The 17,716-nt window shown below is 41.3% G+C and overlaps 1 protein-coding gene across 2 annotated transcripts in view; it reads left to right on the top strand.

The window, feature by feature from the left end:
• The window catches only part of exoc6b (exocyst complex component 6B), a 125,364-nt gene that overhangs the window by 69,155 nt on the left and 38,493 nt on the right, over positions 1-17,716 (top strand). The window contains exons 19-20 of one of the 2 annotated variants that reach the window (XM_040007141.1): positions 3,784-3,813; positions 14,349-14,490. In XM_040007141.1, coding sequence (XP_039863075.1) covers positions 3,784-3,813; positions 14,349-14,490 — 172 coding nt within the window. The remainder of the gene's footprint in view (positions 1-3,783; positions 3,814-14,348; positions 14,491-17,716) is intronic. The other variant, XM_040007142.1, reaches the window with a different exon arrangement.

Genomic DNA, 17,716 nt, shown 5'->3' with positions numbered 1-17,716 from the left:
TAAGCAGACGGTACAACACAGAGAGGCCTTAAGACAGCATCTTTCACCGTCTTACAGTGTTGTGCTGCAGCCGTCCCCAACTCTCTGTGAACAGTAGTCATGGCCACAGATCGATGGTGACAACAATTTGCATATTAATGATCATGAAAACTGAACTGGTTTAGGGCTCTGCTATGAATTTGGCCACCATTACAAGAATCGATCTCACTAGGAAGAGAGGAATATCGTTTCCTGTGCCCAAGACATGAGGTCGTCCTAAGGTCATCATAAAGCAGCCTCACAGCGCCCCCCCCCCTGTGAGATTAATGTGAAATGTTTCTAAATTACAAAAAGGAGGTTTAGTAGCACTGTGTTTCACACGTGTTGTATTTACTCTCGGCTACACGCTCTGAGTGTGCCGTTGTGTTCATTTGTCCGTCTCGCTTCGTGTTAGCGTGACGCATCACAGGGCAGCACAATCTGCTTTACTTCGTTAAAGGATCAGCTTGTTACAGGTTAGGTCGTTAACATGGGCTCCGCTAAGCTTATTAAAGGGTGAGCTGGTTAGGTCAGGACCACTAGATTATACACAGACTCAGGCTGGTGATGCTGCTGCCAAACTTTCATGACATTACACTTCAGGTCAGGATATCACAGCACAATTTTCCACATTTTACAGTGTTTCTAAAGTGGAAAGAAATAATTATACTGTTCAAAGAAAATGAAAGGAATGCTTGATCATGACAGTGAAACCTACACTAAGTAGGGTTAAAGTTCAGGCATACCAGTCCCACACTAGGAAGCAGAAGCCATTGTGAATCCATTTTAGTTGCTTTGGTGCAAATAAAAGTGACAGCAATGACTGGAAAGGCGACGACAGGACATCCTTCCAAAAAAGACAATGGTTTGCAAATGGTGGCCGCACATCATTGCTCTTTCCATTTTCCCCTCCAACTTTCCTTATTGTTAGCGGCTTTTTCACTACTAGTAGCACGAGTTCGCCTGAAGCCCATTCAGGTTGCACAGATATTCAGCTTCTCTAGTACTTTACGTGCTGTTGTAAGAAGGTGTGCTGTGTCTCCCTGCACAGTCTCAAGAGTGCAGAGGAGATGCCTGGAGACGGGCAGTTACTCGAGGGTAACTGGACAGGGCTGTAGAAGCAGTGGGTCCAGCATTTGCTCTGTTTCTCACTAGCCAAACCTCAAATCAGTGCTAATGTCGCAGCACTGCACTGTTGTCCAAATACGCTCACTTTCCAGTTTCAAATAAACAAGATGGTAACGGCCAAAATGTGTGGATGGCATCATGTTCGCTACGTTTATCGTTTATACAAAGCCTTCAGAAGGAACTGAAGAAAATAGAGGGGCATTGTACTGCATGCTGAGCAGAAAAGCGGACAGAGCTTAATATCCCAGCTATGTTGTTCCCACTCTGAATCTACTGTTTTGGGTTAATTTAAAAAGTAAACTGGGATTAACCCGCTCAGCTTTTAATGACAAACAAAAACTGAATTTTAAAGCCTGAAATTGGATTTTGTATCAGCTGTTTTGATCATTTAAGCACACAAACCGATTTGAGAGCCTACACACACAGAAATACACTCACACACGGACACACACACATTAGCTTTAAGGTGATTTTGCACGCAGATTTAGTCCCAGAGGGTCACAAGGCCATAAGCACCCACACATGTATGCGCCAAGTGTTTTCTAGCATTTCTAAGAGGCTTTTTCTGCACCCCCACAAGCCCTGGACATGACCCCATCACACACACGTTAACACCCAGTGTGGGGCCTCCTAAGCAGATCAGATGCTATGAACCTATGATGCTGGGTGGTATGACCTCCTAGATTAAGAGGTGATTGTGTGAAAGAGTAAGGTTTCACAGAAATGAATTGGATACTACTAAAGTGCGTAAACAGGTTTATAGGGGCATAAATTAACAAATACGTTTATACTGCCCCTTTATTCATGTCCTACTGTGTGTCTGGGTCTGTGTGAGTAGGGAGCAGCAGCATTTAAAAGAGATATCTAAACCTCCTACTTCTGGGGTGGTACAAAGGTATGCAGCCAAAAGATGCTTTCTGTTGATTTTTCCAGAGTGTGTCGTCATTTTTGCACACTACCCAAAAACCCTCACCAAGGAAGCGTCTCAGTTGGTCCAGTCCAGCTCAACTGGCTCTTTTCCAGCACATCACTGTAGGTCTATCTAACCACTTTACCCAATTCATTAACGAGACACCTAGATACTTGAATCTTCAACCCTGAACCAGCACTTCACCCTTTTCTGGCTGACAGCTGTGGCCTCAGACTTGCAGATGCTCATTCGCATCCCAGTCAAGCCATCCTGGTGCAAATTGGAAGTCGTTGCTTGATGAAGCCATGTCGACCACATCATCTGCAGGAAGCAGACGTGATCTTTAGGATGTTCTCTGATCTTCAGCTGTGCCTGAAATTTTGTCCATAGACGTTATGAGCCCAGTATGAGTAACTTATTGGTGGCAATGTGAAGCCCTGTATTTTTACATGGACCAAATAGCACATAACATGAAACCTAATACTGTACAATCAACTATTAAACCCCTTAGGATTCACTGAGGGATGCAGTTGAATGTCTTCTCCAAGTCCACAAAATAACATCTAAAACACTTTTAATGGCTTCTAGTATTAGTACTGAAAGCCAATCTGAATTAAATTGTTAAACTAATTAAATTAGATTATTACGGACTTCCTGTACTTTGACTGTCATACACTTTCAAAGCCACAATTTTCTGGACGACCTTAGATCATCAGCCAAATTAAGACCAGCTTCAACTCATGAACTCAAGTTCAGGGCTTCACAGTGCTTCGCACTCATGGATTTTACTTTGATGGAATACTGTGAATGATCCTTTTTTTTTAATATATTGCACCATTTCCAAGCTTTGAAGCAGACGATTTGATGGACGATAATGGGAAGGAAATAAAGCATCCAAATATAAAGTCCTGGATGTTATGCAGCCAACAGTAAGGACATTGAAAACAGCGCAAACATACAAACCCCAATCCGATATTTATGGAGTGAAGGAGCAGCATGTTACAGAAACATTCCTGCAGCGATCAGCTCGCTATATTTTTGCACATGCTTGTGTCAGCTGTTTAAACAGCTCTAAACCTATTAGTATTAAATGTAAAAGCTCTAAAGGTACTTGGCTCATATTTCCTGAACAGCTACAGGAAAGATTACACTTATTCGTCTCATGCCTCAGTTTCAGTTCCTAGAAAGGAAAGCATTTCCTTTATCCAAAAACTAATACTACGTCTACTTAGAAAAAGGATCATAATCGAATTGGGCTCAAATTTTAAAAGCAGAAGGGGGACGACGTGAAAAGTCCTCTGGAGTGAAAACAGTCACATGAATATTGGAGAGCAAACTTTGGGCCAACAACCCTTCGGTTTTATGGTTTATGGGCACTTAGATCATTTTTCTGTAGTGTTCTGAGATGTTTTGGCCACTGCTGCCGCCGTTGTGTCCACCAGATCTGCGTGGTGCTTCAGCACGTTGCACAAAGTGCCAGTTAAAGCCAGATTAGCTTCATCTCGAGGGCCCGTGTGTAATATATACACACACTGAGGTAGAAAAAGCTGCCAATGTCCTTGCAGTGATTTGATTGAGGAGGATTGTTTCCAGGCAGCCATTATATACTCCTTCCACTCTTTTTTTTTTTTTTTTTTTTTTTTTTTTTCCTTTCCTTCCATTAAGAACACATGACTTCTGATGCTTTGCCCTGTGCTAAATATCCTGGTTTATGTTTCTTGCTTTAGGGAACACCTATAGAACACGCTACCTTACCGGTGAGTATCTGGGCTGCTGTTGTGATGGAGTGATGTTTACAAACCCCTGACTCACCTTGTTAACCCCTCAACCCTGACCTTAAATCTCCTCACTAGAACGCATCGACCAGCATGCAAGATGAAAAGAGTGATGCACGTTTGCCTGAATCGGTGTTATCTCTGTCCCAACCAGGGAAGGAAATGGGGGCACAATTCTGTTTGTTTCAACTACTGAACCACATATTTTGGCAGGTTAAATTGTCATTTTGTTGTAGGTTCAGTCATAGTATGAAACCTTTGTTATGTATTATAACTGTGTATAAACAGTTGATATTTAACTCTCTAGCTGAGAGTTATCCAATCTTGACTAGAGCATATCTGGTACGCTTGGGCGGTATCGATGTGTATTAGTAAAGAAGACTATTTACAAATCTGCACAGCATGACTTTTTTGTTGTCCTGAGGAAATTATGTAATTTCCTTCAACGTTGTCCAAAAAAACCCCAACAGTCCTCTATTAAAGAGGACAGATTCTGTCAGTGGACAAGCAGCTGAGCTCAGTGAGCTGTGAAAGTTGTCAATTGCAAGTTAGTAACCAGTAACTTGGGAGTATTTTGGGGTTTAGTCCAGTTGATAAAAGTGAGGCAGCCAAACAGGCAGAAAGGAAGAAGCTGTGCGGATTGCTTGCTTTTAAAAAGTTGTTTTGTACTCTGTTGAGGACACAGACTTGGAGATCAAACATGGACAATGATGTCAGGGATCAGTTATGGTCAAAGAGTTATTGTATAAATTCCTCATTGACTCAATAAATTAATAATATTATTCCCAAGATTCATTATAAATCCGTCAAGCAATGATTTAATGTCACATATAACCAGGGCGCAGGTCAATGTCCTTCTACATGCACGAGTGTTGGTGTGGTGACTACACAGACCCATCATAATCATCATCATCATCAATGACAGACAGCTGAAGGTTGTTTCTGACTGTTGGGTTGATTTTGTTAAAGTCAGAGTGTAATGTGAAAGATGCTCGTTCATCGCCTTAACCTATTCTGTTTTAAGCACTGAGCATTTCTTTGGGAAAAACTCGCTGTGTTCCTTCCCCTGGTGTATCTCCCAGTTGAAGCACCCAGCTTTTCCACTGTCCAATGGGTTAGCTGACTAACGCCATGGCTTGCTGTGTGGTACAGACGATCCAAGAAGTGTGTGTCAGCTTTGCTGAGTGAAATTCAAGCATTTTCCTTTTTTTGTTTTTTAGTCCGGAGCACTAATTAATTGAATTTTATTCTATTTGAATAAATAAATTGTGTGATATTTATTGCAAACTGCTTCACAACAAATGCCAGAACATAAAAACAAAAGACCATTGAAGAATGTCCTTTTCTTTGCCTTGGAAACTCTTGGGTAGCTTATGCTTTGGTTCGTTATCCATTTGCGCTGTGAAGCTCTGTCTAATCAGTTTTGCAGCATTTAGTAGAATCCGAGCAGAAAGAATCGCTTCTTACGAACTCATCCTGCTGCTTCTATCAGCAGATACAGCATCAATAAACACTAGTGACACAGTTCCACTGGCAGCCATACACGCTTACACCATAACACAGCCTTCACCATGTTAGATGCATAGTATAGCTTTGCATCACGAGCTGTTTCTGTCATCTGTATTTTTCTTTTCCCATTAGGTACAAGTTAATTTGTCTAACATGTTTTAGATGTTTTCTAGCAAAGTCTAATCTGACCGTTGTGGTCTTTAGTGTAGCCAGTGATTTGCATCTTGTTGTACAGCTTCTGTATTTACATTCATGGAAGCGTCTCCTGATTGCAGATCTTGACAGTGATACACAGGTTTATTTTCTTAACCACAGAAATAAATCTGTGATCCACTTTAGTTGTATTTTCTGGTCTTTCAGGCCTTTTGCTGTAGCTCAGCTGGCCAGTGCCTTCATTTCTTTTTAACAATGAGCAGTTTGGCTGCTGCACAAGGTCAAATTTATTTATTTTTATACCATATTAAAAACAACAGAGTTAACCAAAGTGCTGTACATTAAAATTGTATAGCGCCATCAAACATTGCACTAAAATCCAGAACAATTGAGCACGAAACACAACATTTAAAACACAATGAATAACATAAGATAAAAATAAAATAAATTTATAACACAAAATGCAATAATCTAAGGATGCTGCACTGGAACCAAATGCCAAGGCGAATAAAGATTTAAATGAGTGTATTGTCTGAGCTGTGTGGATACGGAGAGGTAGATTATCCCATAGATTTGGTGCTTCTGCTGTAAAAGCTCAATCACCTCTTGGTTTTAGGCGTGCGTTAGAGGAACTGGTAAGATAACTGCAGCGTTTACAGGTTTATCAGTGTGAAACGGCTCAGACTGATACAAACATGCAAGTCTGTTGAAAACCTTAAAAGTAAGCAATGAAATCTTAAAATCAATTCTAAAACAGACAGGGAGCTAAAGAAGGGGTGAGAGGCCGAGGTGATGTCTTCATGCCTTTTAATACCAGTTAAAAGACGAGCTGCCCCATTCTGGACTTACTAAAGGCAGTGCATAGATGATTGTTCAAAGTCCAGGGAATTACAGTTTTGAAGTTTTCACTGATTGGTTTACTTGGGTGTTTTTCGCTTAACGGCGGTCAGCTTTAAAATTATAGTAAAAAGCTATAAATACAAACTCGACATTTAGAATCAACTTCAGATGTCATATCTGCTTCATTTATCACAAAATCACAAGAGAACATATCTCACCTGGCCATGAAACCACCCGTCAATTGTCACATTAAGTTTGAGCCTCTAAAGATGAACAACTGCAGAAAAAAATGTGTAATTCCCAAAGAGTTGATACAAAATGTTTGTAAAACCCTTTGAATTAAAGCTAAAAGTCAGCACTTCAATCACATATTTTGATTATGTTTAATTTACAATACACTGTGGTGGTGTACAAAGACAACCGTACAAAAGCTGCACAAAGGCCACTGTGTGCCATTAAAAACACCCTGTGTGATGTCAGGAAGGTATGAAAAGATGGATACCGCCCAAGCCTGATGTCTGGTACTCACTTTCTTCAGATTTCTAAAACGGGCTCTAATGAAACAAAGGAAAAAGGCCAATGTGAAGAATGTGTTTACCAGCTGCTTCAAAAGACAAAAGAAATTTCCAACCCTGGTGTCTGTCAGATCAAATGTGGTTTGTAGTCCTTGAAGTAAAGCTGCTTGCATTGGTTCTGTGTATCTGTGTGTCTGTGTGTCAAGGTTACAGTCAAAGAAAAGAAGGAAAAAATCACTCACAAAAATGCACAAAAGTCCAGACTTCATTTTTGTGGTGTTTCTTGAGTGACATGAATAAATACCTGCCTGGTGCAGAAATCTGTGATTGTTCCACAAGCCTTAACCTGGGCCTGCGCCCTGCACGGTCTCAGACACATCAGTATATTCCCCCTTTTATAGTCTTTTTTTTCAGGTCATTAATCAGAATAAGCACCTGTAACCCTTCAGATTTACCCGGAGCGCTCAATCTCGTATCCCCCAGACGCCGATTTAGGTGAAGAAGCACTACAGCCGGGTGTCGCTCTGCAGTGTCATTTTTATTTTATTTTTTTTGCTGTGATCCCACCTCTTGACTTTTGGCTGCCCTGCGTGGCTGTTCGTATGATTGACAGGTTTCTGGATGGACAGAGAGCATATTATACACCATGTCGAATCAGTTCCAGGAGTTGTGAATCAGTGCGTTTGTGGCGTTGTGAAGCGCCGACTTACGGTGCTGTTGTGTTTATAACTCAACCTGCTTTTAGCATTATGAGACTGCAGTTGAATTCAGATGGGAGCGCTTCAAAAACAAGCTCTGTCCAAAAAAAGGGGGGGAGTTGCACATGAGTCTATAATGCTGAACGCTTTTACATGTGAGGCTCTGGTTCTTCTAACAGATCCATAAACATGAATGTTTTTATTAAAAGTAACTGATTACATTTAGCTTGAACACGATCTAAGATTAAATGAAGGGAAAATCATTGTGTTTATTTGGCCTGTATTCAGGCACCTGTTCTGCCTCAGTCACTGCTGGAGTAATACATGTGGCCACACTTACACGTTTATTTACCCCCACAAAGCAAGACCATGAATAACCTGAACACTTTCTTCTCAAGTTTGCTGTGCTGGAAGCTGACAATCAACATGAGCCAGATATTAAAAAAAAAAAAAAAAACTACTATAAGATTTTTTTTTTAGGGGCTTTAAAGCTTTGCTCTTAATATAATTTTATATTCACAGTTGATCAAATAACTGTGTCTCTAGTAGTGACACCAGATGTATATTTGTCAGTTAAGTACATAGTGATTAGAACATTTTTCATAGGTTTTACAACTTTTCCTATTGATAAAGATCTCCTCCGCAGGCATTCATACTATACTAAAGTGAAGTAGTAGATAGTCTTTCTACTATAGAAATGTATATGAGCTGCCAGAACTTTGTTCTGTATTTTTACACCTTTATTTGTGTAGAAAAACTGAGACATGCTGTTGAAATCACACTTCTTTTCCTCATATTAACACCTCTGGGGAATTAAATGTGTAGTTAAATGCATTTACAGTGACAGACAGACACTGGGGAGTTTTACTGGTCTGGCTCTGTATGTGGCTCACAATGTAAAATGACTTTAACATTCCTGCTATAGAATACTTCTTCTAGAGAGAAATTCATGGCCTACTCAATGACTGCAAGGTGTCCAAATCATCACGCCTCCACCTCCGTGCTGATAGTTGGTATGAAGTGTTTCTGCTGATATGCTGTGTTTGGTTTTCTCCAGATGTGTTGTTGTGCATTATGGCCCAACATCTCCAGTCTGGTCTCTTCTGCCCAAAGGACATTGTTCCAGAAGCCTTGTAGTTTGTTCATATGCAACTTTGCAAGCCTAAGCCGTGCTGCAGGGCCTTTCTGCTGACAATCCATTCAAACATTTTAATTGTAGTGTCACAAACTTTAACATTTGCCATGCTAACTGAGCCCTTTAGAGTCAGATGTAGTACTTGGGCTAGTTCCTGGGAATATTGCGGCATTGTGTACTGTGAGTACCTTTTATAGAGGTATTCACATCTGCTGATGATCAGTTAATTAAATGCATTGATTAGCAGGACCTGGCTGCTATTTACCCCTTTAATTCCTATGGAAGCATTTAGGGTGGACATTACCTGACTAGATGGAAACTGTTAGCACTATGCACTGTGTTAGCACTGTGAACATAAGTATTAGATATCAGGTGGTCAAACTCACAGTTGGATGTGTTATTGTTAATGTGGCACTAGCATGTGTCACATGCCCATCATTTCCCCTCACACAGGCCTAGTGAAGCAACACTAGGCCTTTCTCCACTTTCTCTGCTGTTAGTTGTTGGAAGGAAGCAAACAGCAGGTTTATCACAGCGTAGAGCGATTTGTAGGTTTCCCGCACATAAAAACGATTAAATATTAACGTCGGAGATTAATGCGTGTGCGAAAGCACCTGAAGGTGAATTTTCATATCCTGAACAGTGGGACGAGCAGATGTTTGGTTTTTTTTCAACTGTGCTTTCCTCCTCTTCCTTCCTCTTTCTTGATTACTCACCACCACCCGTCGTCTGTCTCTCCGCCTGACCCCGCCAGTCTCGTCCCCATCCTTTCCCCTCACCTCGTTCCCTCCACCTGGCCTGTTCTCTTTCTTTCGGTCTATTTGTTCAGCCGTTAGGCGCTGAGTAGATTTTAATGAGCTCTTTGATGAACGTCTCTCGTTAGTTAGAAGGAGGGATGGAGGTGGGAGGATGGAGGAGAAGCATCACTTGTTTTTCTGGTTTCCTTTTCTTGGCTCTCTTCCTTCCTTACTAACTTCTCTCCCACCTCCTCTTCTCTACATATTTATGTTCTTGAATCCTTTCCTTTCATCCCTCTGTCCTCACCTTACCTTTCCTTTGCTCACCTCCCCTCATATTTTGCATCCTCTTCTTTTCTTTCCTTCTTTCCATCTTTGCCTTATTTCACCTTGCTTACCTGCATTTCCTTTCCTTAATTTCTTTCAATTCTTCACTTTTTCACATTGTTCTTGTTTTCTTTTCCCTTTCTTCTTCATTTCCTTCCTCACCAGTACTCCGTTTCATTCTTCCTTTGATCACATCTATTTAAATTTACATCTTCCAGCTGTCCTAATGGTTCCTTTCCTCCTTTCCCCAGCTCACCTGTTCTTGTTTTTCTCTTTCCTCTTATTTTCCTTCTTTTTTCATCACCCTTTCTTACTTTGCTCTTCCTTTTGTCACTTTTCAGCAGCTTTTCTTTTGTTTTTCTTTTGTTTTTGTTCCCACCCTTTTCTTTTTAACTTTTTCCTTCCCCCTTTGTTACCTTGTCACCTGTGCTCGTCTTCTCTTTCCTGCCTTTATCTTTTCTTTCCTAGTCATTCCTTACCTCTAATCATCCTTTCTTTCTTTTCCATTCCTTTTCCCACATTTCCCTTCAATTGTCACTCCTTTTATTTTTTTTAATCCCAACCTTCCACCCTTTCCCTCACCTTTTCTTTTCACCCCCTTTCCTTTCCCATCTTATACTTTCCTCTCCTTCCTCTTCTCCACTGTGCCTCAGGCTAATCGTTCCCAGTTGTCTGTACTGAAGTCCAAGACAACGCCATTTTTGTCAGAAAGACCTACGCGTGTGTGTGTGTGTGTGTGTGTGTGTGTGTGTGTGTGTGTGTGTGTCAGATATTCCTTGCTTAGGACATGTAAATAGAATTAGCTCATTTCACGCTCGGTCTCACCCGATGATAATTGACCCCCGAGGTTGTGCGAACACTGTATCTCTGTGTTTGTGTGCACGCAGAGTTCAGAGGCCAGCGTCGTATTGGAGGATATCCGGCCAGTCGTAGGTGTGTGTTTCTCGAACATATGTGCTTGCACGTGTGTGCCTTGTGTATAATTTGATTTTCCCTGTGAGGTGAAGGCTCTCCAGACTCTTTCCTGACTTGGATCTCAGTTCATGCGCTGCTACAATTAGATCTTTTTTTTTTTTTTTTTCTCTTTCTTGCTGCTGTCGGGTTTGTTATATAAGATAAGATGAATTTTATGGATCTCTGAGGGGAAACCGTTTTATTACAGCGGCAGTGAGTTGAGTTGCTGCCTGGAAAACAGAGGAAATGGTATTAAAGTGTGTCATTAAAATAAAAATAATGTCTTGATTAAATCGTTGCTTAATGACAGCCAATAATTTTAACTAATGTGTCTGTTAATGTTCTATTTTGTTTTTCCTTAATTTCACATTTCCTGGATGTATTTGGGAATCAGTGGGAGGGTATTTTCAGCCATAGGAAAAGTCTGGGAGCTCAGCCATTACTCAGGATTTTTACTAGGGGATCAATTGAAAGGATAATTAATGTGCTGTGCTGCTTGTTTCGTACATTCATTAATGCTTGGACATTCGCTGCAGGTTTCCATCCCAGTCTAGACGCCAGATTGCGCGGACAGTGTGCAGAAAAACAACGCTGATTTTAAAGTTATGATTAGAAATGTGTTTGTGCTTCTGTTGTTTTTTTTTTTTAATATATACAAATGAGAGCATTCGCACAGTGGTGGTTAGCACTGTCCCCTCACAGCAAGAGGGTCCTGTGTTTGAATTTGAGTCTTTCTGAATCAAGTTTTCATGTTTGCATCAGGGTGCAAAGACATGCTGGTTAGGTTAACTGGTTCTGGGATTACCTTCGCTGCAGGAAACAAAAGCCACTTGATGGGACTTTAACACAAGAAGAGCAGTAGCTAAAAAGTGAGTGTCTCCTGTTTTCAACGTCGGAGAAAAGAAAAGGGTTTTTTTCTCCATGAACTACTATCCAAAAGCCGAAATGAAAGGAGTAACTTCCTCACATTTAGAACTGCTTAAATTTGCATTCGGAGAAGCTTTATCAATCTTGGAGGGAAATTGAGTTGTCATAGCAGCGTACACACAGCCAAAACAGACAACAAAGCAGCCGTGTGAAATGTAGAAATGGAGGGATAAATAAAGAGTTAAGATTAACACTAATGTTACTAAAAGGATTTTACAGGTATTGTAGGTGCACATGTACGTTGTGGTGTACAAAAAGTGATGGAGTGCAGTTAGTCCAGTTCAGTATGTGTAGAGTCTGATGAGCAGGAAGGAACGACCTCTGGTGTCGTCATACAGCGAGGCTGAAGGGATCTGCTGCTGAAATTGCTCCTCGGGTTGTCTGATGTGTTAAGGATCGATGCCAGTTAATTTCCCTCTACAAAATCATGCTGCAGGAACATCCATGGACAGCCCTCGATAGTGTCTTTGAGGTTTTTGCTGTGTTGTCTTTTTTTTTTTTTTTTTTAAAGATGTGATCAAGGATTTTCTGTCGGTGTAATTTGGGCCGTTTATAGGAACTTATTATTATAAGGTGATTATGTAGCCCCGATTAAAGTCCTTACTGATTAAATAATTCCTGACATATGAATTAAATTAAATAATTTCCCCCTTTTTTTTTTGTGCAGCATCTTTTGCGTATGCAGTGAAGTCCAGCTAAATTTTACCTTCATGTCACAAACGCTGGGGAAGGGTTTATTTTTCGTGTGTCTGCAAGCGGGGGGGGGAAAAAATAGCCTATATATTGGAACATGGGATTTTTAAATCACCAAATATCGGTATTGGTAACGAGCGGAGGAACAAATTGAGCCGTTATAAATGCAGATACAGATTTATCAGCATGTGGCTGCTAACGGCCCCGCTGATATATCGGTCAAGGTTAACAGTTTACGGCGCGTAGAGGAATAGAAACAGGAATTGGTGCCCTGATGTTTCATCTGGTTTCTGAGAATTCAGTGGGGAAAACTTGCAGTGTGTTTTGGGTCACAGTGTGATTGCCGGCTGGTCAAAGTAGGTTTTGATACCATCGTCTATCTGCTAGCTGTGATTCCTTATGTTTTAGCATAATGTTTTATGTGTTCAGGGAGGTCAGGGGGTAAATGTCCTGAGTGTTGCTTCTTTTTATGTCATGGTATGGCTTCTATGAGAATTTACTCTGAATTAATCAGCATATAAAGAAAGTGGGAGTATAACTGCTCACAGTGTTGGTTTGCCTTCCTTTGATTGGCAGGTCAGATGAAAACACTTGCAGTCTGCTTTAAACGGAGCGCAAAGAGCTAAAACGACTAAAATTCAATTAATTTGACATCGAATGCACGCTAACAATCGCAGGAAGATATCAACAATTTATTCGCTGTGTATGAATATTTGCAAACGACACAAGGAAACAGAGTCACATGTGTGATTAGAGCTGTATAAACACTAGGTTCACACCAGCACCTTCATGCTTCACACAAATATAAATGTTGTGTGTGTGTGTGTGTATTTGCACATGCTGCATGTATACATGTGTGTTTAGCTTCACTGTGTGATTAATGAAGGTAATTAAATATGCAGGGCTTGAAATGAAAGGTCCCGCGTTTCTTATTAATCACCCCTAAAGTGCGTTGGTGTCAGCCGGACACATCAAAGTCACGTCAGGATTAATATGTGTAATCAGGCCTTTCAGGGAAACTTCCTCTGCTCGGCGTTTCACTCAGAGTTTACAAGGTTAAGATGATCTTTTAATAGACTTGATTTCCCTTTTTTTTTCTCAGTAGTTCTCTCAAAGCAACATCTCGTCAAAACTATGTTGATGGTACTCAGGAAAGAGGAATTAAATCATACAAGTTGTTTATTTAAAGATTACAAGAAAACTAATCATCTTCTCAAGCTCTAGATTTCCCCTTTTCTTTCTCGGTTCCCACTGAACTTTTGCTCTTTCACATAACCTTATTTTTTTTAAAAACCCTTTACCACTTCTTCCCCCTTTTCATCTCTTTGCTTCATGTTGTTGGTATGCAGTCATAGAGGTCAAACACGAGGCCACAGCTTGTCACTGAGACCACACACACACACACACACACACACACACACACACACACACACACACACACACACACACACACATATATATATATGTACACAATCAGAAAATCGAACCCAGTCAAAGTTGTTTCTATATAAATGTTATGTCATGCACTTCCTTATCCCCTGCCTTTATTCTTTTATTATGCCACTTCATCATTCTGACTGCACCTGAATGCAGCACACGTCTTTGTCGTCGCTGTGTGTGGGTGTATGTTAAAAACGATCCTCTGACAAAGAGCACCTGAACTGTGCATACGTCTGTTAACGTCCATGCATCGGTGTGGATCACAGCTTCCTTAGTTCTGTTTTTGCATACAGTCACAAATAAAATACGTGTTTCACCTACTGTACAAAACTGGGATCAAACTGATACTAAACAAGCTGAAATTTTGAGTTGTGTTTAGTTTTGGGGCACATTTTGTAGCTGCACAGGCAGAGATCACCCTCATTAACCTCTGATGCACATCCAATCACTTGGTTATGAGATATGAGAGCTCAGTTTAGCAGTGAAAAGCGACACATTTTACATTTCTGTTTAGAAATCAAGAGAAGAAAACGCAGCATCCTCACTTCACTCCTTTCTTCTTTCCTTGTGTCTTCTCGCTCTTTCTCAGGGTAAAGTAGCGCAGACTGCGTGCATGTCGTCCTGTAAGCACATCTCCACGTCCCTCATGCAGCTCCTGCTTGACCCGGAGGTCCGACAGATCTCCATGGGCGCTCTGCACCAGCTCGACACCGACGTGAAGGAGTGCGAGAGTGAGTGTCGCAGTGCAATGCAATGTTTGGGCATTTCGTTAGTGGGTTTTTGTGTTGAAGCATTTTTTTTATTTTTTTTACAGAAATATGTGAAAAGGTTTTGTGTCTTTTTGTTTTTTTTCCTTCAGAATAATCGTTTGTTACTTTTCTGCAAACTTTACAAAGTTTATGGTTGGACGTTTGATTTATGTTGACACACGAATTAAGAAGATAAATGTTTTGTCAGATTACTGTTTTCTTCACCTCTGTGCGTTCTCTTTGTCAGTTTCTTCTTTCTCTTTCATTTTTTCTTTGTTCCACTTTGTTTTTCATTCACACACTCACACATGCACACATGTACTTTTTAACCCAAATTAAAGTGAGGAGGCACATCTCCTTAACATGAAATGCATTTTTCTTTGAATTAAAAGTCTTGGAGTCGCACAAAGACATTTAATCACACGAGACCGCTTTTATGAAATGAGCTGGAAGTAGGCCATGTTTGCACTTTGCATCTGAGAGCACAGGGGGCGCTATGGAACAACCAATTGCATGGTTGAGGGAAAGCATCTTCGATACTCCTTCTCTAAAAATCCTTAATTTTTCTTGCTCTTCCATCTTTTTTTCCTCGAATGTCTCCTTACTCTCCTCCTTGTCTCCAGCCTCCTCTCTCCTTCCCATCATCCTCCTGGCTCTCCCCCTCTCTTCCTCATTTCTTTCTTTCCTCTCCCTCCTCCTTCTCCTTGGTTCAGAGCCACAAAGATGCAGAGCTTGCAGATAAAGGCGGGCAGGGAATGAAAGAGCGAGACGCTTCGCTGGCTCGGTTTTTACATGATCAAGGTTCTTAGAGTCACTGAGAGCGTGTGGGTGATGTGATGTGCAGTGACATGCATGCAGCGCTGCGGAGGGGTTAGCAGGTTACAGAGTTAGTTTTTCAGAATGGATTGGGAGGGGTGGGAGTCAAACTGGGAAAAAAGTGGAGCTGATGGTACAGTAGATGGATGGAAGAAAAGGAAAGTGGAAGATGAGTTAAAAATTTAAGTGGAAATGCAAGACAGAATAATGCCTTATAATAATGGGAAAGGGGGGTTAAATATTAGGAGAAAGTACTAAAAAAGGAAGAAGAGGAACGGGAAAGGGGGATGAAATGAGAAGTTTAAGATGCATGGACAGTTTGAGTGGAAGAAATGGGGGCAAATAAGGATCTTTATTGTGTTTCAATAAATACACTTAATCTAGAGCTTTTGAAGCTTTTTTTAAAAGTCTTTAAGAAGTCACTGCACGAGTGCGGTGAAAACAGGAATATGACTATCGAAAGTGTTAAATGTTCAAGAGCAACAAGAAGAAAACTTTAAGCAAAAAGTGGAATAATGAGTGGGTAAAATTAAAGGACAGAACAGATTTCGGGTGAGGGACAGGTGAACAAAGAAAATGGGATTAAATGGAAGAGCTGTGAAATTAATCAAATGAAAATCAGAAGGAGGGCACATGAGACGGACAGAGGGAAGAGCAGAAAGCATGGATGAGAGGAGGGATTAAATGAAAATTAACAGTGAGGTTTAAATAAAAAAAAAAAGGAGGAAGTGAAGGAAGAGAGCACAAGAAAGAGGGATTAGAGTTTGAATAAAGGGAGGAATTTCAGGATGGCGAGGGATAAAGAGAAAAAGGAAGGTACAGATGAATGAATGCGATCACCAGGGGAGTGTGGGGAGGAAAAGGGAGGAGATGTCGGATTCTGAGAGAAGCAGAGGAGCATTGATGGAGAGAAGGGAAAAAGAGTTGAGGATGAGAGTGTGAAGCTACGAGCATGGCACAGCGGGCAGCAAGCGTTCAAACCCGGCCGTTGACCAGAGGCCGTCAGTGACTGTCGCTGCCACAGAGTGGACGGACACTGGTTAAACTAATTTCTACCCTGAAGCAAAGCCAATGGGAGGGACGGGTACTGTAGATGGACGTGTGACAGGGTGGGAAACTAGCGTCCGGAGCTTATCCACAGCAGCCACCAGCTGGCAGCTACAAAGTGAATCCCGTCGAGCGAATTGCTTTATGTGTGGATGGGGCTTAAGAGAAAGAAGCAGAGCATGGAGATGGATAAAGTGAGAATAAAATGAAAAACATTAAAGTCGAGGATGAAAAACGGGGCATCCGTAATCCTGACCTCAGAACTATCCAGGATGGAAACTTGATTTATGAGCCACGTTTCTGATTTGGCCTTAGTGAAGCGACCATCCCCACTTATCTGGCTTTGGGAACAGCGTCGCGGAGGATGCAGGCTTGTGCTTTCCCATTATCTTGTATATGCTGGGTGAAAAATACAAAATGAACAAGTTAGGAAAGAGTCAGTTTCTCGAAAGCCATCGCCAAGCTGCCTTAGTTTGTTTCCAGTTTGCGCATGGACACGTAGAGGGCCGGTCATTTTTGTAAAGCGCACAAGCCACGTACCGTAGGTTAAAGAACTAAGTCATTTTTTTGTACTACAAATGATGCTGTAGCTTTGACGTGTTCAAAGGTGAAGAAGGGAGCGAAGACATGAAGACAAGATATAAATATTACAGGGAAATACATCCAGAGATGAAAGGAGGAAACAAATGAAGCGTGGGAGTTAGAATCAAAGGTAGAAGGTGCTACGTGTTCAAAGCAGGTATTTAAAATGTATGTTTGAGATGAACATAAATGTATTATAACCTCCAGGATCTACTCGCTAAAAGAAAACCACAAAAAGAATCAGGGATTTTCAAGAATCTGACCATTTCTTGAACCCAACAACAACGAGCAGGGAAGCCACTGAGACACAAAAAAACACCTTAGGGTGGAGGTCTGGATGGATGGTTGGCTGTACAGTGACTCCCCTCTCTTGTGGAAGTGCACCACCTTAGGCGTAGATTGTACTTCCTTTAAGTCCGCTTGAGGAGATATCCAGGAGTGCATGGCTAACTGGTGCCCTGTAATACAGGTAGGCATGTGAATGTCCACAAGGACACTAGTGCTGATCATCTGATGATGAAATTTATGTCACTTGGACTTGAGCAGACCCTAAAGCAGGGGTGTCGAACTCCCGGCCTCGAGGGCCGGTGTCCTGCAGGTTTTAGATATCACCCTGGGTCAACACACCTGAGTCAAATGATTAGTTCGTTACCAGGCCTCTGGAGAACTTCAAGACATGTTGAGGAGGTAATTTAACCATTCAAATCAGCTGTGCTGGATCAAGGACACAAATAAAACCTGCAGGACACCGGCCCTCGAGGCC

This window comes from Simochromis diagramma, unplaced genomic scaffold, assembly GCF_900408965.1.
Source record: "Simochromis diagramma unplaced genomic scaffold, fSimDia1.1 OVJJ01000531.1, whole genome shotgun sequence".
Taxonomy (NCBI): domain Eukaryota; kingdom Metazoa; phylum Chordata; class Actinopteri; order Cichliformes; family Cichlidae; genus Simochromis; species Simochromis diagramma.
The sequence above is the reverse complement of the archived record's forward strand: the minus strand, read 5'-3'. Positions and strand labels throughout refer to the sequence as shown.